The sequence below is a fragment of the Salmo salar genome, chromosome ssa16, assembly GCF_905237065.1.
Source record: "Salmo salar chromosome ssa16, Ssal_v3.1, whole genome shotgun sequence".
Classification (NCBI taxonomy): domain Eukaryota; kingdom Metazoa; phylum Chordata; class Actinopteri; order Salmoniformes; family Salmonidae; genus Salmo; species Salmo salar.
In genome coordinates this window covers 30,150,740-30,174,536 of record NC_059457.1, presented here as the reverse complement: position 1 = coordinate 30,174,536, position 23,797 = coordinate 30,150,740, and the positions used below count along the sequence as shown (strand labels likewise).

The 23,797-nt window shown below is 43.2% G+C and overlaps 1 protein-coding gene across 1 annotated transcript in view; it reads left to right on the top strand.

Moving 5' to 3' along the window:
* LOC106573762 (insulin-like growth factor 1 receptor) overlaps positions 1-23,797 on the top strand; it is a 165,486-nt gene that overhangs the window by 119,912 nt on the left and 21,777 nt on the right. Inside the window, exons 3-16 of the mRNA XM_014149105.2 lie at positions 2,139-2,445; positions 6,153-6,289; positions 6,760-6,904; positions 9,711-9,919; positions 12,952-13,078; positions 13,438-13,673; positions 15,343-15,510; positions 16,167-16,374; positions 21,422-21,693; positions 21,869-22,011; positions 22,187-22,352; positions 22,491-22,593; positions 22,819-22,889; positions 23,009-23,238. Coding sequence (XP_014004580.1) covers positions 2,139-2,445; positions 6,153-6,289; positions 6,760-6,904; positions 9,711-9,919; positions 12,952-13,078; positions 13,438-13,673; positions 15,343-15,510; positions 16,167-16,374; positions 21,422-21,693; positions 21,869-22,011; positions 22,187-22,352; positions 22,491-22,593; positions 22,819-22,889; positions 23,009-23,238 — 2,522 coding nt within the window. The remainder of the gene's footprint in view (positions 1-2,138; positions 2,446-6,152; positions 6,290-6,759; positions 6,905-9,710; positions 9,920-12,951; positions 13,079-13,437; positions 13,674-15,342; positions 15,511-16,166; positions 16,375-21,421; positions 21,694-21,868; positions 22,012-22,186; positions 22,353-22,490; positions 22,594-22,818; positions 22,890-23,008; positions 23,239-23,797) is intronic.

Here is a 23,797-nt window from a genome sequence, read left to right as displayed (position 1 = left end):
ATCCAGACCTACAGTAAAATGGTGACTGTTTACTCAGACCATGGTGACTGTTTACTCAGACTATGGTGACTGTTTACTCTGACCATGTCATCCATACCTACAGTAATATGGTGACTGTTTACTCTGACCCTGTCGTCCAGACCTACAGTATTATGGTTACTGTTTACTCTGACCCTGTCATGCAGACCTACAGTAATATAGTGACTGTTTACTCAGACCTGGGCAACCAGACCTACAGTAATATGGTGACTGTTTACTCAGACCTGGGCAACCAGACCTACAGTAATATGGTGACTGTTTACTCTGACCCTGTCATCCTGACCTACAGTAATATGGTGACTGTTTACTCTGGCCCTGTCATCCAGACCTACAGTAATATGGTGACTGTTTACTCTGACCCTGTCATCCAGACCTACAGTAATATGGTGACTGTTTACTCTGACCCTGTCGTCCAGACCTACATTAATATGGTGACTGTTTACTCTGACCCTGTCGTCCAGACCTACAGTAATATGGTGACTGTTTACTCTGGCCCTGTCGTCCAGACCTACAGTAATATGGTGACTGTTTACTCAGACTATGGTGACTGTTTACTCTGACCTTGTCATCCAGACCTACAGTAATATGGTGACTGTTTACTCAGACTATGGTGACTGTTTACTCAGACTATGGTGACTGTTTACTCTGACCATGTCATCCATACCTACAGTAATATGGTGACTGTTTACTCTGACCCTGTCATCCAGACCTACAGTAATATGGTGACTGTTTACTCAGACTATGGTGACTGTTTACTCAGACTATGGTGACTGTTTACTCTGACCCTGTCATCCAGACCTACAGTAAAATGGTGACTGTTTACTCAGACCATGGTGACTGTTTACTCAGACTATGGTGACTGTTTACTCTGACCATGTCATCCATACCTACAGTAATATGGTGACTGTTTACTCTGACCCTGTCGTCCAGACCTACAGTAATATGGTGACTGTTTACTCTGACCCTGTCATCCAGACCTACAGTAATATAGTGACTGTTTACTCAGACCTGGGCAACCAGACCTACAGTAATATGGTGACTGTTTACTCTGACCCTGTCATCCTGACCTACAGTAATATGGTGACTGTTTACTCTGACCCTGTCATCCAGACCTACAGTAATATGGTGACTGTTTACTCTGACCCTGTCGTCCAGACCTACAGTAATATGGTGACTGTTTACTCTGACCCTGTCGTCCAGACCTACAGTAATATGGTGACTGTTTACTCTGGCCCTGTCGTCCAGACCTACAGTAATATGGTGACTGTTTACTCTGACCCTGTCATCCAGACCTACAGTAATATGGTGACTGTTTACTCAGACTATGGTGACTGTTTACTCTGACCCTGTCATCCATACTTACAGTAATATGGTGACTGTTTACTCTGACCTTGTCATCCAGACCTACAGTAATATGGTGACTGTTTACTCAGACTATGGTGACTGTTTACTCAGACTATGGTGACTGTTTACTCTGACCATGTCATCCATACCTACAGTAATATGGTGACTGTTTACTCTGACCCTGTCGTCCAGACCTACAGTAATATGGTGACTGTTTACTCTGACCCTGTCATCCAGACCTACAGTAATATGGTGACTGTTTACTCTGACCCTGTCGTCCAGACCTACAGTAATATGGTGACTGTTTACTCTGGCCCTGTCGTCCAGACCTACAGTAATATGGTGACTGTTTACTCTGACCCTGTCGTCCAGACCTACAGTAATATGGTGACTGTTTACTCTGACCCTGTCGTCCAGACCTACAGTAATATGGTGACTGTTTACTCTGGCCCTGTCGTCCAGACCTACAGTAATATGGTGACTGTTTACTCTGACCTGGGCAACCAGACCTACAGTAATATGGTGACTGTTTACTCTGACCCTGTCATCCTGACCTACAGTAATATGGTGACTGTTTACTCAGACCCTGTCATCCAGACCTACAGTAATATGGTGACTGTTTACTCTGACCCTGTCATCCAGACCTACAGTAATATGGTGACTGTTTACTCAGACCCTATCATCCAGACCTACAGTAATATAGAGACTGTTTACTCTGACCCACTAACCTGTTTCTCTCTGTCTGTTTTGCCCAGTGTGCCCAGAGAAGAAGTGTGAGCGGCGGGCATGTACGGACGGTGGTGAGTGTTGCCATGCCCAATGCCTGGGAAGCTGTACGGAGCCGGACGACGACATGGCCTGCGCAGCCTGCCTGCACTACTACCACGAGGGCCGCTGCATGCAGGACTGCCCCCCAGACACTTACAAGTTTGAGGGCTGGCGCTGCATTACCATGGACCTGTGTGACCGTGTGCACCTGGCCGGTGACTTTCACTTTGTCATCCACGGAGGGGAGTGCATGCCTGAGTGTCCATCAGGCTTCACACGCAATGAGAGCAATAAGTAAGAGAGTAGAGATCACACTTCACCTCAAGGTCTCCCCAGTATCAGGCATGGTCCTGGTTATGGGTTGTCTACAGTATTATATTAAGTACTACCATGAGTTCACTCCAGTCATTGTTACTGTAAACAGTCCTCTGACATATTGATTGTGGGGTGACTTTCTGGCCATGTGTGTTTTGTTACATTACGAATCTGCATGCAGATGTCTTCTGAATAATTCACCTCTATCTCAACACCTCCTCCGCCTGGTCCTTTACAAGATAACATTCTTAAAAACAAAAAAAAGTGTTTTATTGTCACATACACCAGATAGGTGCAGTGAAATGTGTTGGCTCGGGTATTCAAACCAGAAACCTTTCAATTACTGGCCCAAGGCTTTAACCCACATGTCAAACTCATTCCACAGAGGGCTGAGTGTATCCAGCTTTTCACTCCACCCTTGTACTTGATTGATGAATTAAGGTAACTAATTAGTAAGGAACTCCCCTCACCTGATTGTCTAGGTTTTAATTGAAAGGAAAAAACAAAAACCTGCAGACACTCGGCCCTCCGTGGAATGAGTTTGACACCCCTGCTCTAACCGCTAGGCTACCTCTCCAAGGAGAAGCTTCAGAGCTAAACATGCTTCGGGCAGAATGTATTGTTCCGTCATGATTGATTGAAGCCTGTGGACTTTACAGGTAATTCCGAATCAGAGGAAGATGCTCAACTCAGTACCCAGTACACAAGACTCATCCATTGGTGAATTTCTGTAAATTACGGCCGGGCCCGTAGGGTGTGGTCATACTGTAGCAAGCATAAATGTAAACATCAGATACAAAAGGGACTTTCTGAACATTACTTGAATGCGTTCAGGAGGGATTTATCATAGCAGCGCTGTAACTCAGAACATTTCCCCTGTTTGACATTTCCCCGTTTGACATTAATAAGTTTGATTAAGAGAATGTCTTTGTTCATGTCTCATGGTAACTTATCTCCGTATTTAGATTTTTCATTCTCCAAACTTTCCATGTTGAGTCTTTGTTGCAGGTTTCATCATATTGAGTAGGGCTGTTGCGGTGACGTTATTACCGCCACACTGGCGGTCACGAGTCATGAAGACAGTCAATTTCCACCTGACTGTTCAGTCCCGGTAATTAGTTTCTCCAGGCTCTGATGCTGCTGATGGTCATTAGTAGCCTACCAAACTTGCTAACTGCCTGGTACTCAGCACTCTATTGTCCCTCTAATCACTCTGACATCAATGCAAAGGTAATCGAAAATCTAATCAAACACTTCATGAGAGCTCACGTTGCGCAACATTTCTATAGCTATACAATTGTGCGAGAAAACAGATTGATGGCCTCTACTAAAAAGAGGAGGATCTTATCAGGTTTCTATAGACTAGGCCTACTATATTTATTTCTCAACTTTCCTAATATTAATCACATTGTTTATCTTTACAACAGGAGTATAGCCTACCTGGCTGACATGAAAATAAACCACAGGAAAAACGTCCTCCATTCGCTATTTAAGTGTATGTATTTTTTCCCTCTGCCCGTTTTGAGACAGGTGCATGATAATGGTCCAATCCAAATCAAAAGAAATTTCACACATATATTATTTTGTATATGTAAAGACAAGATTAAATCACGAATAGTCTGATGAGTGACAATATTAGCATGTCACTTGTGAATTAAATATTATCACTTGTGAATGATGCCCAGCATAAGAAACTGCCTTTTTTTGCGACTTTTTCGAATCATAGTCGCACACCTCATGTAGCCTAGCCCATAGGCCTATATGTTTCGATAAGGATTGTATCACAACTAAAGTGGACAAAATTAATCACCTTAATCTGCTTTACAAAGCGTTTAGAGCCTTACTGGCACACATAAGCAGTGCGTGAGTTTCAAGTTTGGAGAAGATCATTTTCACCATAAAATGCACCTTTATAATAAAAGCATTACATGCATAATTGCATTTGCGGTAACTTTTGATAATGGTGTTTTCCCAATAATGGAACATTTGCGCTAATGGCCTACTGCCATGTGCGTATTGCTGCTCTTATAATGTGAAGAAATAGCCTAATAGTTTATCAACATTTTAAGCTAAACGTTCTGTTCTGTTGCGTCAGCCACATTGCGTGAAATATATATGTTTATTAAGCTAGTGGTTGTATTAACTGTCCCAGACTATGTTTGGAATATTTATTTCTCGCACAGAATGAAAAAGGTTGACTTTTGTACTATGGGGGATAGAAGATTGACATAGGCTAGTAATTTTGCTGTTCGTTAGGCCTACTTATCTTGTTGCCTGACGAAAAGTAAATGTGGACAGTTCTTCCAATATCTTCAATATGCACCTGGGAATTGGATAAGGATGCACACAGTTCCGTCCCCAATGTGTCTGTCTTCACTTGTAGCCTATGAGAAAGCACCGATCACGTGACGAGAGCCATGTGAGTGAGAGGCGCTTCGGATTGCGCAGCACTCAGGGAGAAGGGCACTACGCAGCACTCCGGGCCGCAAAAGGCATGGATTTTTTTAGGGTGTATAATGGCCACAAAGGGGATGCCGCCATGAAATTTCGAGGCATTATCAAGTGCTTGTCAAATTGTGAATGAGAGCACCTATTTCTTTGTTAACCGCTCAACACAGCGGTTAGAATAGAATGTGCACACAAATATTTATATTTTATTCAGCTTTGTTCAATTGTATTCTTCATACCATAAGATAATATAAAATAATGCCACGGAATTATAAGCAAATTTTGTCTGCTAAATAAACGAGTGTAGCCCACAACCATTTGGCATAGCCACATCAGGACAACTCAGAGTATGCTATTCTTTTCTCCTGAAATAGACTAAATTTTTTTCATATCATACTTCTTTAGACCTGTCTAAAATAAATAATGTATTTATTGTGAAGGTGTAGGCTATATTACATGGATTTATTAGACTTTTTAAAATGTTGATGTTCTAAAAGTCTGCATCAGTGGCTTCTAGGCTATTTGTGGAAGCCAGGAGATGCTAAATGTGTTTATGTTAATTCACTGTCAATTACCTTACCGTGAGACCAACAGTTATTTGCTTGACAATCACCAGCTGACGAAATTTCGTGACCGCCACAGGCCTAGTCATGAGTCTTGACCTGGAGGCAGCACTGAGCGATTTCCCCTTAGATAGGCCAGCTGCAAAATCAAAATTGGCTATATTGTAAAAATCCATGAAAACAAAAATGTGTTTTTTGGTCATAATTTAAGGTTAGGGTTAGGCATTATGGTTAACAGTGTGTTTAAAGTTAAGGTTAGTGTTAGGTTTATATAAGATTTTATGACATTGTGGCTGTGCCAGCTAGTGACCACTGCAGAGCTGCCTACAGAACAAGATTCATGACGAAAAACGACAACCTCCTATATTTTTTTACCATATCAGTCTTGTTTTGTCTTTAGGACTGTTTAGTGAGTCATTTTCTCATGAAACCATGGCTTCATATGAGGACTCATAAAAAATACATTGTTCACAAAGAAAGTGCCCTTGTATTTTAGAAAGCTAAAATTAGATACATTTTTACTTCTGGAAGTTTGAGATTTTTAAGGTGAGTTGGGGTGAGGCGTCTTAATTATGTTTCTTGGAAATTGTCTTTTTTTGTAGTTTTATTTAGTTAAGGTCATTCCTTGACTGATTTCCCTCTTCTCTCCCCCTCCTTTCTCTTCCTCAATCACAGTATGTTCTGCAGTGCCTGTGATGGCTTGTGTGATAAGATCTGTGACTCCAAGACCATCGACTCAGTGGATGCTGCTCAGTCTCTAATGGGCTGCACAGTCATCAAAGGCAACCTGCAAATCAACATCCGCCGTGGCAGTGAGTACCAGTAACCAGGACCACTCAGTCTGTCTGTCTCCCCAGAGACCGGGAGGGGAACACAGAGCACGGGGCCACTGGGAGAGCTAGTGTGGGCCACAGAGTCAACATTACATCAGCTGCCTGCTCTGTGCCCCAAACCAATTATCACATTATGCTATTATGCTATTTATTTGCTCAGTTGACAGAGTGACTTACAGCTTATCTTTAGATATGAAAACGTTTGTACAACTCTGGATTTGCTGGAGCCAGGGTAATTCTCCTCTAGAGCATTGAGTATAGTCATACAGTATAGTCATACAGTATAGTCATATAGTATAGTATAGTCATACAGTATAGTCATATAGTATAGTATAGTCATACAGTATAGCAGTACAGTTGCCTGTGGGATTTGATGTGTTCAGAGCTGTGGTTCTCACACACTGGCTGTTGTGTCTGACTAGTGTTTGCTGACTCTCTCCTCTCCCCAGATAACATCGCCTCAGAGCTGGAGAGCTTCATGGGGCTGATCCAGACAGTGACAGGCTATGTGAGGATCCGCCACTCCCACACGCTAGGCTCACTCTCCTTCCTCAAGAGCCTGCGCTACATCAATGGGGAGGAGCTCATGGAAGGGTACGGCAGGCTGCTCTCTGAGTCTGAGATGTGTTTGGGGACGTGTCAGCCTTGAACCACAGCCTAGAGAGGAAAGATGTTCTCACTCCAATATCAGCGTGGTCCAGCCATATTTTCGACCAGGAAAAATGACACATGGATGATTTAAATTGATTTTTGGAATCCATCTCATGTCAAATGTATCCCAGCAGGTTTTGAATGCCTCATTCATTATTTATTTATGAGTAGAGGCTACCAGCCATAACATTTACAGTACAAAGGAATTCACACAACCACCATAACAAGGCACCTCTCCAAGTTATATAGTGAAAAAGTGGATGAACTATCCCACTGGGCACACCATGTTATTTCAATGTGGATAATTGGGTATTATTTGGTTGAGATGTTGATCAATGAGATTACAACCTACAGTATATTCACTCAAAAAGGCTGCCAAAAGTTTGTTGAATTTCCAATGTGTTATCACTATGCTTTCAACCATCTAAAAACACAACCAAATTCCAATCGAAAAACAAAGCCTGAGTTTTGATTCAGTTGTCACCCAAATGTCTATCACTGTGCTTCCAACCATTTTAAACCACAGAAAAGTTCCAATGGGAATACAATGACAGATATTTTGTTTATTTATACAACAGATTAATATCACTGTGCTTCATCTAATAGCAGAATCAAAAGAACTGGATTGCAGTTGAAGTTACATTAAAAGCACATGGTGCAAGTGATCAATGCTATTCACGATTCTGCGCAGAATATGACAGCGATTGTGCATGCTATCTTGAACATGCACGCGGTCACTTTATATGATTACATAAGAAAGGTGTAATTACAGTAACTTCAAAATGTGGCCATTGATGTGTTACTCATTTCAAGGTTGAATGTTACATTCGTTTTTAAGATAGCCTTAACTTTAGGCTATTTACTGTTGACAACACAACCAAATATCAACGTTTAAAAGGGGCATATCTACTGCTTGGATAGTTCCAGCTGAGCCACTGGCTTAATCCTATTATTTAACTGTTATTTTTGGTTGAGTTGGAGACTCATACATATAATTTTCAGCAAGTTAATAGGCTATATATTCTATATAAAAAGTGATATTGAATTGTGTTTGGTTGTCAACGCAATAAGATATCAACATTAGAAGGAGATCTATCTTCTGCTTGGATAGTTCCATCTGTGCCACTGATTTAGTCTAGCTTTAAAGGAGAATTTAGAATTTAAATTTGGAATTTAATTTTCTATGTAAATGTGATGTTATAGAAGATTTCAGACATTTTCTCCCCGCTATTTGACTTGTTTCTGAGAAACTTAGCCCAACCAGTGATTCATTACCTCATCCTCATTGTGCAGTACGGGGGCTCTGAAAAAACATGAACAGACGGAAAGGCTCTCAGTATAGTGATGCAGGTCTTTAAATGTTGTACACATGAAATTGCGTCATTCCAAACTTTATCCGCAATGTTATATTCCATTTTGTTGCGACTCGAGCGATACCTCTGTCCATTCTAGCAGCAGCCTACACAGAGACTGGAACAGCTGGATAAGGAAAACAGCTTGAGTCGCACAAAATGTAATATAATGTTGAAGATAAAGTTCGGAATGACACAATTTCATCTAAAGTCCCGCATCACTATAACTAGAGCATTTCCATTTCTAAAAGGATGTATTTGGGTCTTTTTGGAGCATTTGTTCATGTTTTTTCAGAGCAATGCACAACGAGGATGAGGAAGTGAATTGCTGGTTGGGGTAAGTTTCTCAAAAACAAGTAAAAGATGCAAAACAAGTGTTTGGACCCTTCTATAACATGCCATTTACATCAAAAATAGAGATTTTGTTATTAAAAAGCAAACTTCTCCTTTAATTCCAGTTGTCGATAAATTAGTAATAGATATGTTAGATTCACGTCTTCTCAGTTAAATAAAAGACTAAATAAAATAAAATAAAAGTTCAAATGCACTTTAAATAACATTTTATTTTATTTAGTCTTATTCCTTAACTTATATTTTTGGATGAAATGGAGATATGAATCCAACATATCAATTATTAATCTGCAGTGCATATAACAATGAAGGTCTGACATCGTCTATGTTGAAATTTGGTTACCACGATGGCATAATCCTGTGGTTTAAATTTCACCCTAAACACAGCAATTGATTACTTAAAAAAAATTCAATGTGCATTATTTTCCACGTAGATTCCACGTCACAATACGCTGACAAATTACGTTGAAACAACGTTGATTCAACCAGTTTGTGCCCTGAGGGCTCTATCTGAATGGAAACCCAGGTGTCCCAGCTTAATCTGGCTGTAGCATGACATCACCAGGGTCCTATCCCCTGTCAGAGATAGGGAGAGTGTTTCTGGAGATGACCAGGAGGGTCGTGGGAAAGCCTCTCAGGTCTCTTGTTGTCATCCCTCCCAGGCTAGAGTTACAGAACAAGGAATGCTCTAGAGAAGGGCTGGCATTCCGCTCGTTCCCAAGGTATTCCATGTAGCTGAGAGGCTCTGAGTCGCTCTGTTTCATCTCTGGCCCTCTCTGTGTGCACAGTTCAGTGTTAGACAGACACACCCACGCACATTGAAACACAATCCGCTCTGACGTCTTCTCCTCTTAACACTTTACATATCCACCAGATGGAAAACTAGGCCAACCACTCCACAACATTTTGACGACTTTATCCTCAGTGCTCTATTGTGTGCTTAAAGTAAATAAACTGACTGATTAAAAAGTGGTTTGGTCCCATCTATGCCAGCACAGCTGCTAGGTGTGTTAGTAAGTTAACACCTGTCTGTTGTCTCCCCTCAGGATGTATGCTTTTTCTGCCATTGACAACCAGCGCCTGCAGTACCTGTGGGACTGGACCCAACACAACCTGACCATCAGAGCTGGGAGGCTATCCTTCCGCTTCAACCCCAAACTCTGCATGTCTGAGATCCACAATATGTGGGAGAAGACGGACATCACTGAGAAGTTTGAGGAGGGCGATTTCCGCAACAATGGAGACAGAGCAAGCTGTGAGTACACCAATGTGATTTAATAAGAAGCCTTAATCTAATGCAACACTGTTATCACAACTAAGTTTTCTGTATGTGTTGTGAGGAGGTTATCTAAGACAGGGGTTCAGAACTTTTGTGAAACAGCACAGTTAAAAATATATGGCAAATAGAAATCAAACTGAATGGACATCAGAAATCGATGGGAGAGGTTGAGTGTAGAGGAAGGACAGGACTAAAAACAAACAACATATAACTATTGTAAAATAGATTATGTCTGTAAATATATATAGTGTGTATTAGAGGTCGACCGATTATGATTTTTCAACGCCGATACCGATTATTGTGGGACCAAAAAAAAGCAGATACTGATTAATTGGACAATTTTATATATATATATATAAACAGTTGAAGTTGGAAGTTAACATACGCCTTAGCCAAATACATTTAAACTGTGTTTTTCACAATTCCTGACATTAAATCCTATGGAAAATTAGGATCACCACTTTATTTTAAGAATATGAAATGCCAGAATAATAGTTGAAAGAATGATTTATTTCAGCTTTTATTTCTTTCATCACATTCCCAGTGGGTCAGAAGTTTACATACCCTCAGTATTTGGTAGCATTGCCTTTAAAGTGTTTAACTTGGGTCAAATGTTTCGGGTTGCCTTCCACAAGCTTCCCACAATAAGTTGGGTGAATTTTGGCCCATTCCTCCTGACAGAGCTGGTGTAACTGAGTCAGGTTTGTAACCCTCCTTGCTCGCACACGCTTTTTCAGTTCTGCCCACACATTTTCTATAGGATTGAGGTCAGGGCTTTGTGATGGCCACTCCAATACCTTGACTTTGTTGTCCTTAAGCCATTTTGCCTCAACTTTGGAAGTATGCTTGGGGTCATTGTCCATTTGAAGACCCATTTGCGATCAAGCTTTAACTTCCTGACTGATGTCTTGAGATGTTGCTTCAATATATCCACATCATTTTCCTCCTCATGATGCCATCTACTTTGTGAAGTGCACCAGTCCCTCTTGCAGCAAAGCACCCCCACAACATGATGTTGCCACCCCTGTGCTTCACGGTTGGGATGGTGTTCTTCAGCTTGCAAGCCTCCCCCTTTTTCCTCCAAACATAACGATGGTCATTATGGCTAAACAGTTATATTTTTGTTTCATCAGCCCAGAGGACATTTCTCCAAAAAGTACGATCTTTGTCCCCATGTGCAGTTGCAAACCGTAGTCTGGCTTTTTTATGGCAGTTTTAGAGCAGTGGCTTCTTCCTTGCTGAGCGATATAGGACTCGTTTTACTGTGGATATAGATACTTTTGTACCTGTTTCCTCCAGCATCTTCACAAGGTCCTTTGCTGTCATTCTTGGATTGATTTGCACTTTTTGAACGAAAGTACGTTCATCTCTAGGAGACAGAACGCGTCTCCTTCCTGAGCGGTATGACAGTTGCGTGGTCCCATGGTGTTTATACTTGCGTACTATTGTTTGTACAGATGAACGTGGTACATTCAGGCATTTGGAAATTGCTCCCAAGGATAAACCAGACTTGTGGAGGTCTATAATTTTATTTTCTGAGGTCTTGGTTGATTTCTTTTGATTTTCCCATTATGTCAAGCAAAGAGGCACAGAGTTTGAAGGTAGGCCTTGAAATACATCCACAGGTACACCTCCAATTGACTCAACTGATGTCAATTAGCCTATCAGAAGCTTCTAAAGCCATGATATCATTTTCTGGAATTTTCCAAGCTGTCTAAAGGCACAGTCAACTTAGTGTATGTAAACTTCTGACCCACTGGAATTGTGATACAGTGAATTATAAGTGAAATAATCTCTGGGTCTTCCTTTCCTGTGGCGGTCCTCATGAGATCCAGTTTCATCACAGTGCTTGATGGATTTTGCGACAGCACTGACATTTTCCGTATTGACTGACCTTCATATCTTAAAGTAATGATGGACTGTTGTTTCGCTTTGCTTATTTGAGCTATTCTTGCCATAATATCGACTTGGTATTTTACCAAATATGGCTTCTTCTGTATACCACCCCTACCTTGTCACAACACAACTGATTGGCTCAAACCCATTAAGGAAAGAAATTCCACAAATTAACTTTTAACAAGGCACACCTGTTAATTGAAATGCATTCCAGGTGACTACCTCATGAAGCTGGTTGAGAGAATGCCAAGATTGTGCAAAGCTGTCATCAATGCAAAGGGTGGCTACTTTGAAGATTCTCAAAAATAAAATATATTTTGATTTGTTTAACACTTTTTTGGTTACTACATGATTCCATATGTGTTAATTCATAGTTTTGATGTAACGGAAAACCCTTGAATGAGTAGGTGTGTCCAAACGTTTGACTGGTACTGTATATTTACAAACAATATATATGGGGGATTGGAAATGATGCAGACAATTGTGTTTTTGGAAGCTACAATCTATCTGCAACATTAAACCTGATCTACCCCTAATATATACTTTTTAATAATACAAATTAAAAAAAGACAGGGGCCCCCAAACTTTTTCACTCAGTCCCCTTCCAGCATTGGGGATTATCCCATGCCATGTCTATTTCTATGGCCACAAGCACTGTTCATGACACAAACTGTTCACCTCCTGTTGTTGGCGGAGAGAACATTTTGCAGGTTTAAAAATTATTATTCACATTTTGTCATGAGGTGCAGAGAAAGTGTTGCAATTTTGAAGCAAATTTTCTTGAAATGCTACACAATTTGCCATGTCTAATGTGTATTCATGTGATATTTGAGTGACTCGAACATTACTACAAAATCTGTGGGCTGAAAAACCTATCCCAAAAAAGTTAGCTGACATGTTCTCGTTGATCTGGACATTTCTGACAAGTTATAAATAGCTCTCTGAGATGAAGATGATGATAATGCAATACCCATTTTTGGAATTGCATTTTACGTATTCTACTATTAGCTACAACTTTCAAGAGTAAGTTGAAAGCCGGACTGAATTCCTTTTTGGCAGGGGCACACAACAGTTTGGGAACTACTGATCTAAGGTGTGGTTTGTGTTTGTAGGTGAGAGTCATATCCTGAAGTTCAAGTCCAACAGCACGATGAGTAACCGGATCAAGCTGACTTGGGAGCGCTACCGACCACCAGACTACAGAGACCTCATCAGCTTCATCGTCTACTACAAGGAAGCGTAAGTATTCTCATGGAGATATACCATTCCCTATTGTACTGCATAAATGTACTGCATTCCCTATTGTACTGCCTTTATTTTTTAAATGTTTTATTTAACCTTTATTTAACTAGGCAAGTCAGTTAAGAACAAATTCTTATTCGCAATGACAGCCTAGGAACAGTGGGTTAACTGCCTTGTTCAGGGACAGATTTTTACCTTGTCAGATTTTTACCTTGTCAGCTCGGGCATTCAATCTAGCAACCTTTCGGTTACTGGCCCAAATACTTATACTTGTAGACAGGACATTATCTGCTGTATTTGTGGATTCAGAGTTGCTGTACTAAATTGACATAAGGTGTCTTAACCATGCAATCCAGACCGCACCAGAATATCACAGAGTTTGATGGCCAGGACGGGTGTGGCTCCAACAGTTGGAACATGGTTGACGTGGACCTACCGCAAGACAAAGAGATAGACCCTGGTGTGCTGCTCTCCCCACTGAAGCCCTGGACCCAGTACGCCATCTTTGTCAAGGCCATCACCCTGGTGGTGGAGGACAAACACATCCCAGGAGCCAAGAGTGACGTGGTCTATATACGCACCAGCCCCTCAGGTAAGACACTGTACAGCTGCAGTACACAGACTAAACTACAGTACAGCTACTGTACACAGCAGCAGGTCGCCTCAGCCATGGACATGTTTTCACCCAAGATAAACTGAAACACTTCTTATCAGAACTTTCAATAAGGAAATGTATCACTCTTATTTTAAGCTTCATGAAAACAACACATTTAAAACTTTATACACTGACCAAAAATATATATAAACACAACATGTAAAATAAAATATCCCAGAAATGTTCTATATGCACAAAAAGCTTATTTCTTTCAAATGTTGTGCACAATTTTGTTTATATCCCTGTTTGTGAACATTTCTTCTTTGCCAAGATAATCCATCCAACTGACAGGTGTGGAATATCAAGAAGCTGATTAAACAGCGTGATAATTACACAGGTGCACCTTGTGCTGTGGACAATAAAAGGACACTAAAATGTGCAGTTTTCTCACACAACACAATGTCACAGATGTCGCAAGTTTTGAGGGAGCGCGCAATTGGCATGCTGAGTGCAGGAATGTCCACCAGAGCTGTTGCCAGAGAATTTAATGTTCATTTCACTACCATAAGCCACCTCCAACGTCGTTTTTGAGAATTTGCCAGTGCGTCCAACCGACCTCACAACCACAGACCACGTGTAACCACGCCAGCCCAGGACCTCCACATCCGGCTTCTTCACCTGCGGGACCGTCTGAGACCAGCTACCCAGACAGCTGATGAAACTGTGGGTTTGCACAGCCAAAGAATTTCTGCACAAACTGTCAGAAACCATCTCCGGGAAGCTCATCTGCGTGCAGATTGTCTTGACTTGACTGCAGTTCAGCATCGTAACTGACTTCAATGGGCAAATTCTCATCTTTGATAGTCACTGGCACGCTGGAGAAGTGTGCCCTTCACCAATGAATCCCTGTTTCCACTGTACTGGGCAGATGGCAGACAGCGTGTATGGCGTCGTGTGGGTGACCGGTTTGCTGATTTCAATGTTGTGAACAGAGTGGCCCATGGTGGTGGTGGAGTTGTGTTATGGTATTGGCAGGAATAAGCTATGAACAACAAACACAATTGCATTTTATCGATGGCAATTTGAATGCACAGAGAAACCGTTACCAGATCCTGAGGCCCATTGTCATGCCATTCATCCGCCGCCATCACCTCATGTTTCAGCATGATAATGCTGCAAGCTGAAAATCTCCCAGTTCTTCCATGGCCTGGATACTCACCAGACATGTCACCCATTGAGCATGTTTGGGATGCTCTGGATCAATGTGTACGACAGCGTGTTCCAGTTCCTGCCAATATCCAGAAACTTCGCACAGCCATTGAAGAGGAGTGGGACAACATTCCACAGGCCACAATCAACAGCCTGATCAACTTTATGTGAAGGAGATGCACTGCATGATGCAAATGGTGGTCACACCAGATACTGACTGGTTTTCTGAGCCACACCCATACCTTTTTTTAAGGTGACCAACAGATACATATCTGTGTGCCCAGTCATGTGAAATCCATAGATTAGGGCCTAATGATTTCATTTCAATTGACTGATTTCCTTATATGAACTGTAACTCAGTAAAATCTTTGTAATTGTTGCATGTTGTGTTTATATTTTGGTTCAGTGTAGTAAACACCACTCACAGCATTTCAACATTTGTGTGTTTTTGTCACAGAGCCGTCTATGCCAATGGATACCCGGGCGTATTCCAACTCGTCCTCCAAGCTGGTGGTTAAATGGTCGCCTCCCCTCAACCCTAACGGCAATCTCACTTTTTACCTGGTCCGCTGGCAGCAGCAAGCTGAAGACAGGGAGCTGTACCAACACAACTACTGCTCCAAAGGTCAGCATTCCAACTCCTCTTTCTCTTCCCTTGTCTACTTTTCATCTTTGTGCATTATGGAGTCCAAACTGTAGGCATCTCTCCTCCCCTAGTATTATAATGCTCTGTACACACTCTGGTGGAAATTCAACACCAGCGACACCTGAAGTCAATCTTAAATGAATCACTCTTTATTATCAGCAAGTTGGAGAAGTTACAACAAACTCTGCACACCGTACAGGTCTATCAGAAACTCCGCTGGATCATTCCCAGCAGTTGTCTTATATACCGCTATACACAGACAAGTTATATTTGCATGATTTAGCATTATTAATTCATCATTACTGGTGGCTCGCACATGTGACTGACCAATACCTCACGAGGCTTTCGCTCTCCAAGTTGAGACCTTAAAACTGAGATACCTTGGTTGTTCCCATAGCAATATTCTGGGTGTACTGCCAAGTTGCTTATCAGTGATAGTGAGGATTCCTCCATACACGATCAGTCAGTTACCTGCATGAACCCAGCTAATTAGTTATTGGAAAAGTAGCATTGATTTGATACACAAACATTAGATTTCCCTCACAACACCACCTAATCCCTTTTCATTTTTGCTTTTTTTGGTGAATGCTGTCATTTGCTAACGAGTCCTGTTCCCCTCCAACTCTCAACAAAAGAGCTGAAGATCCCCATTAGAATTTCAGCCACGGGGTTGGCAGACATGGAGGAGGACACCAAGCCCACCAAGCCTGACCTGTCTGGGGGGGACAAGGGCCCCTGCTGCCCCTGCCCCAAGACCAAGGAGGACCTGAAGGCAGAGATAGACGACGCATCCTACCGCAAAGTCTTTGAGAACTTCCTACACAACTCCATCTTCACCCCCAGGTATGTGCCAGGCAGCAGGCAGTCTTTCTCTATGGTGAGAGATCATTCAACAGTGTGATAGTAAAGCGCTGGCTATAACCTCCCCCATTTGATTACAGCATTTTTGACCAAACCCTTCTTTGAGACTTTGTTGATTATTATCAAAGAGCTGAGCTCACAGTCTGGGTCCTGTTTGCTTTAATAGCCCAGAGAGATATCCAGGATCAGGAGGCAGTGGGACTGTAATTACCCAGCCCTGAGACTGGGACTGACAAGATCTAAACATCATGAGGGTTTGGAGGGAGGGAGGGTGTAGGGCTGCTGGGCTGTAGCTGTGTCAGAGGACCATGCCTGACAGGGAGAAACATGGGGAGCAGGAATTCAATGCCTGCTTACGGCACTTGTGGCTTTTCCATCGCCATGACGACGGCGGCAGCGGATATTAAGGCCTAGCAGGCTGTAATTTAGGCAGCACAAACAAACCCAGGGAGAGGGATCTGGTTAATGAGTCTGAAGGGCCTGCGCTGCGCACTGCTCGCTGGGCTGGCTGCACCCTTTCAGCCCGTTAGCCTTTTGTTTGCCAGAATGGGGTACGACATCTGTGTTGTGTTATAATTTTACCTTCTCATGGCTACGGATGCTTTACAGTTTCAACCCCTTTCCACACACACACACTCACTCTATGTCATACACACACACACAGACACACACACACACACACACACACAGATGTACTCATTGTGTTTTGAAATTGATAATTTTTCAGGGTAAACTCAGGCCACTTGTTTCTCCATACCAGATGGCAGATCAGGCCCTGTGTGTGTCTGTGTGTGTGAGGTGAATGAGTGCATGAGTGATACTGCGTTTGTGTACTCAGTGTATTCAGGGTACAGGTTTGAGTATTCACTGAATTAGTACAATTTCATCGCAAAACAAATTGAATGGAAAACAAATTCTAATGCACTTGTTAACCTCCATAGACTTCTCTGGTGCTTGATACATTCCAGTGTTTATATCTTGCCCTGACGCCAGCCTGCTTAGTACAGTATGCTCTTCATCACCTGCTAGGCTATGCTCATGCATTTATGTAATGTTATGATGCCCTTTCCTTCGCCTCTGTGATGCTCTCTTTCACAGTATTAAAACAAACAATTAAATAAGACCACTATTCTGCCCTATCAAGCAAAAAGGCAGTAACTGCTCATAGCGTGGAACTGAGAAAAATTGCTTTTATTTACCTTGGTTTCACAGTAACCGAGTGCAGTTACTGCTAACATGACCGACATTTTCTCCAAAACACAATACAATAGAGGCAGGATACTTGTCCTCATGATTAAGCATATATTTAATGTAAAAAAAAATGACTAACTCATTTTCGTCCAAGTGAGCAGTTACTGCCTTTTTGCTTGGTAGGGCAGTACTGTTACTAATTGTTTTCTTTCACTCTCTTGTTGATTTGTTATAGTTGTCTAGGAAACCGAGGAGTGCCAGGTCTCTGGCCTGCCGCTAAGGACTGTGCTTGTGTATGCACAGGTACTCCACCACAACAGAGCCAGCATTATCACAAAACACTCTAGGGAAGTGCCTCTGAATGAGTGCATTTTTTCCCCTCAAAAGTCCAGGGTTAACAGAGAAGGGGAAAGGGAGGGGGAAACAGAAACAGGGAGAAGAGGAAATGTTTTCCATTCTGTCGCCCTCCTCGCTGCTCTCCCTCCTCCTTCCCTCACATGCTCTCTTTGTCCGCGGCATGGTTCGGAGTGACCGGCTGCCAGGAAATGTACAGAGAAGCCATCTGGAATTCAAATGAATGAGAAGAGAAAGGGAAGATCCCCTTAAAGCTGGCCAGACCAGTGAACACCATTCAGCAAGACAGACTGACTGGCTGGAGAAGTAGACGAGAGTAGTCAGGGGACAGGGACGGGTGACAACCTTTCAGATTCACTGAGTGGACATCAGCTGATTGGGTTGTTGCAACCATGACATCACCTAACTCATGATGGACAAGGACATTGAGAAGTACAAGGACACACAGAAGGACATTGAGAAGTACAGCGAAGGTCCCTGTGTTTTTCCTGTTGTTGGCACTGCCCTTACCATCTGGTTATCACCCTGTATGTCCTTCAGAGAGCACTCGCCATCACAGCTGTGCTTTCATATTGTATATGATCATGAAGTAGAAAAAAGTGTCCTTTCTCTGGCCTCTCTTTTCACTGGCATGAGAGGCTGCTATGTTCAGCTGCTGTGGTAAAAGAGTACCGCTAAATCATGCTGTTCTGGCTCCAGACAGAGGGTGCAGTCATGTCTCTCTTAGGATCCCTCATACAGCGTAAAGGTGAGAAAGAGGGAGGTATTTTTTTAGGAGGGGAGCTGGGGAGGGAGTACACCAGCTGCAGTCAGCAGCGCCTGGTTAGAAGGTCACGCTTCAGTATCAGTCCTCTGTCTAAAGTTCATTTGAGGACAGGTCTGCTTTGCTCTGCTCTGCTCTGCCTTGTAGCTCTCTGGCAACCCAGCCATCTGTCCCCTCTCCTGGGCAAATTGGCACATGGGGGCGTCTACCCATCACCCCTCTCATTCATCTTGGGGCGACCCAGTCTTCAATGGCAGGCTGTCTCGTGCTCCCTTCCATGCACTTGTCTCTTATACAAGATGTTCATTAAAGCTCTGCCAGTCCTCAGTGCTGTTGTGTATTGTTAATAGTAACTGATCGTTTTGGAGCGCTGTGCAACGTGGACTTTGCTGGAGCAGTTAAAACTTTCAGGATGGAATGTTAACAGAGGTGTGCGATGGCTACTGTTTTCTTCCCACATATCTGTGTGCCTGTCTGTGCTTTTCCACTCACCGTAAATACTTTTTCCCCGTGGGTGCCAGTCAGTCTCAAGGTCTTTTGTCACCCGCTCATATTTGTAATTTTTTAGAAGAATAGTTCTGAGAGAACATTGGCTTTGTACAGTATTTCTGAAGGTCTAGATGTTGGAATGTAAAATAAATCAGAAACCACATTCTCTTGTATTCCTGAGTGAACCCTGCTGGCCTGTACTGTTAGGTGGAGTTAGAGAGAGATACTCAGGAGATCACAGTCATTTCAGACACACTCATCCATCACAGTCACTTTCATTCACTAATGAATTTATCTCTCCTTAAAGACTCTTTACATATTTACTTTATCTTGTTCATGTGTACTGTAAACACCCTATGAATCTAAATATGTTCTGGATTCATTGTTGTTTAAGCCAACATATACACAGCACATCCCACCACTGTCAGACAGTCCTGTATTCTCCTTACCTCAGTTGACTGCACTGTGGGCTGACTGCACAAGAGGCTGCTGAGGGGAGGATGGCTCATAATAATGGCTGGAATGGACAGATCGGAGTGGTTTCAAAGACATGTGAACCATGTGTTTGATTAGTTCGATACCATTCCATTTATTCTGTTTCAGCCATTACTATGATCTCGTCCTCCCTAATTAAGGTGCCACCAGCCGCCTGTGGCTGACTGTTGAATTCTTTCAGAGACCCAGAGAGAGCCAGTCGTTACACGTCTCCTAAAGGTGACTCTAGGTAAGGTCTGCTCCTCTCGGTATCGGCACAGCGCCCGTGTGTTGTGGAGTCCCAGTGGCCCCGCCTAGTAGTGTCTGGTGATCTGCTACTGCTACCGCTGCCTGCATGTTGTCAGTGGCTCCAGCCAGGGTCCACTTACAGCCGGCCGGCTCTCCAGCTTCTGTGGCTCTCCCCATCTTCTCCTCATCATCCTCATCATTGTGTTTACAACCATCTCCATCACTCCATGAAAGAGGGCTGCAGTCCTGTTGCAGGTTCTCTTGTTTGCTCTTTATGACGGAATGTACCATTTGATTTCGTGTTTATTGCTTTATTTGCCTTTTTTTAGTATCATGCAAAAAAAACGCCTCTCTATGCATCAAACAGGTGGTCATTATTCTCCCATAACTTTCCCTTGAAAAGTGCATTTGTCCTGTGAATGAGGACAGGCTAACAGCGTCAGTAGGGGTCTGTATGGACAGGCAGGGTGCTGACAGTGTGTGGATGTGTGCTCTCTCTGCACCTCTGTCCCACCTCTCTGACCTCATCACACCACACAGCTCCACAGGGATCCGACCACTGCAGCTGGACAGACACACTGCAACAACAAATACAACCAGGCCACTTCAACATACTGTACTCTACTCTCAGTTCAGTTGTATCCCACTGGAAATGGTCATTTTACTGCTTGATAGTAGTTATTACTACTTCTTATTCCCATATTATATTCCTGTAGAGGACCCCGCCCTGTCCAGTGAGGTTGAAGGGGATGCTTTTGCTCAGTGTGACTCGTGTCAATGACATCATGTGGGTTGTGTATGAAGGCTACAGTATACTGTATGTACAGTATGGTGTTCCTGAGTATATTACTGCAGCGATTCTCAACTGGTGGGTTGCGACCGGGAGGTTTTGATTGGGTCGCAGAGTTTTTTTTTTAAAACAGCAAGAAGTGTGTTGAAATGATAATGAACTTACATTTTTAATAATTTAATCTCAGATTTTTTCAATTCTATCACAGAATTTTCAATATAGAGCTATTAGCAGCACTATTTTGGTTGATTTTGTGCTCTCAAACCAATGAGTTTATTAACATTCTTCATCAAGAACATGGGAATGATTTCATTATTGACAATGAAAGAGGTGGGAATGTTGTTCCCTTGTCATATAATTGCTACATTTACTATCAATATAGCATTAAAAATAGTTTTCCATTTTGTATTTTTCGCAATATGGATATTAGGTTGCGACGGAGACAACCTCGTTCAATTTGGGTCCCGAGGCAAAACCAGTTGAGACCCACTATATTACTGTATGGCTAGCTGACTTGATATTCTCCTCTCTCCTCTTTAACTGTGCCTCCGCTCCCTTCCAGAGAAGCTGAAAGCCCACACATCTTCTCCACTCCTTCTTCTCCTCAACATTTGTCTCTTATCCTTTGTCTTTCTTTGCCACACATGCCTTTTCTGCTACAGTGAGTCAGTGGGTCTCGCTCTCTAGCATTTCTTTATGCTACCCCCTTTGTCCTTCAGGCCCCCAGACCGGCGGCGTAGGGATCTATTTGGGGTGGCTAACAGCACCTTGGCGCGGGGTGGCAACACCACAGGCCTGGAGGTTAATGGGACGGACGGAGAATCCCCCGAGAGGGAGTTCCCCTTCATGGAGGACCGGAGCAAGACAGAGTTTATAGAGATCCCCAACCTACAGCCCTTCACTGTCTACCGCATCGACATCCACGCCTGTAACCAGGAGGTCCACCGCTGCAGTGCTGGAGCCTTCGTGTTTTCCAGGACCAAACCTGCAGGTGAGGCAGTCACACACACAGACACAGACAACGTTAGACACAAAGGCTTCAACAACAACAGCTTGACCATGGCCATCTGCATAGCGTTATTGTTCTAGGCTAACTGTGCCTTTTTGGAAATGGCTTATGTGTAAGAAGCCATCTGATATTTAGTGTTTGTGTCTCTGCCCATCAGACAAAGCGGATGACATGCCAGGCAGCGTGATCCAGGAGAGGGATGAGAAGGTGGAGGGGTCGGTGCTGCTGAGGTGGCCGGAGCCTGTCAACCCCAACGGTCTCATCCTGATGTATGAGATTAAGTTTCGCCAAGGCACCGAGGTGAGTCTGTATGGGCCAGGGCCCCTGGGATTTCTGCAGGGCCTCAACCCCTCAACCCACTGTGGCCCTCAGACATCAGGTTGACACTTTGTCTGTGTGTGTGTGTGTGTGTGTGTGTGTGTGTGTGTGTGTGTGTGTGTGTGTGTGTGTGTGTGTGTGTGTGTGTGTTTTCCAGGCTGAGAAACATGAGTGTGTGTCACGCCAGCACTACAGAGTGCACAAAGGAGCTCGTCTGACCAACCTGGGCTCTGGGAATTACTCTGCCCGCGTGCGTGCCACCTCCCTGGCAGGAAACGGGTCCTGGACTGAGCCAGTGTCCTTCTACGTGACCCCACGCGCACGTATGGAGAACACGTGCATTTCCTCATTAAAATGCCTTTTTATGGATGATTTTCATGCCCAGAAATGATATTTCTGTTAATTCCTCCTTTTCTCATTGGTCAGATTTGAATAGTTGTTCTGTTATCATCTTGTTGCAGGGGACTACGACATCACGTTCTATCTGGTCATCATCATCCCCATCATAGTGATAATCCTTATCGCCAGCCTCATCACTGCACTCTTTTTTATCAACAAAAAAAGGTAAGAGGAGCAGAATGATCACTATAACAAACAACTGTGTCTCTGTAACAAAATGTTTGACTAGTGCGATATTAATCAGTTTAATAATATAATAGTGCTATTGTGATAATTTTCCTGCCTTAGGCAGTTCATAAGATTGTCGGCTTTTCTGCTGAATGAACGATCCCATTTATCTGTTGCCGACGCTGCCTCCACTGGCTCACACAGATGTGTTTGTGTCCACAGGAACAGTGACAGGCTGGGGAATGGTGTCCTCTATGCTTCTGTCAACCCTGAGTACTTCAGTGCTGCTGAGAGTAAGAACCATCTGAACACCTACAGTGTCATTTTAAATGCAAAATGTCCGACTGTCAAGGTCTCCTCGGGTGATGGTGTTTTGTGTCTGTCTCTGACTGTCCTCTCCTCCTGTGTTCAGTGTATGTTCCAGATGAGTGGGAGGTGGCCAGGGAAAAGATCACCATGCACAAGGAGTTGGGCCAGGGTTCCTTCGGCATGGTGTACGAGGGCCTCGCTAAGGGCGTGGTTAAAGACGACCCAGAGACGCGTGTGGCCATCAAGACGGTCAACGAGTCAGCCAGCATGAGGGAGAGGATAGAGTTCCTCAACGAGGCTTCCGTCATGAAGGAGTTCAACTGTCACCACGTGGTGAGAGAGACAAAACACCAGTTAACATCAGGGACATTGGCTCAGAAACACTAGCTTTGAGTGATGAGATTATTGCTTCAATTTCACAAGGTTCACAACTTCAAGGTTAGAAACAAAGGGCCCCAGGCAGAGACCACTGGCAGAGACCGCTGCATAGGGTCGGAGACACCTGGCTGGCTGATGAGGTCAGAGGTCAAAGCCAGAGCAGACGACCCAGGGCACAGGGAGCTGCAGTATAATTCCAGTATAACCTGAGGCCAGCTGTAACTGTGTGATCTGAGACCTCTGTGCTCTATCACAGCTGAATCCTCATTAATTCAGCTAAACGGAAATGTTAAGGATTTACCCCTTGGAAAAACTCTGTTACAACCTTTTAGCATGTCTGGGTGATTAAAAGCCAAACAGTTAATTATTAAGCTCAATTTGAATAATTTAGAGGCAAGGAGGAGTTTTTTTCAAAGCTCAAAGCTCCACAGTAGTTTTAGTTAAGAGGAGCCAGAGTAGTTTCAAAAGCAAGAACATTTCACATCACTTCAGTCACTTAGTGAATATTAGCACT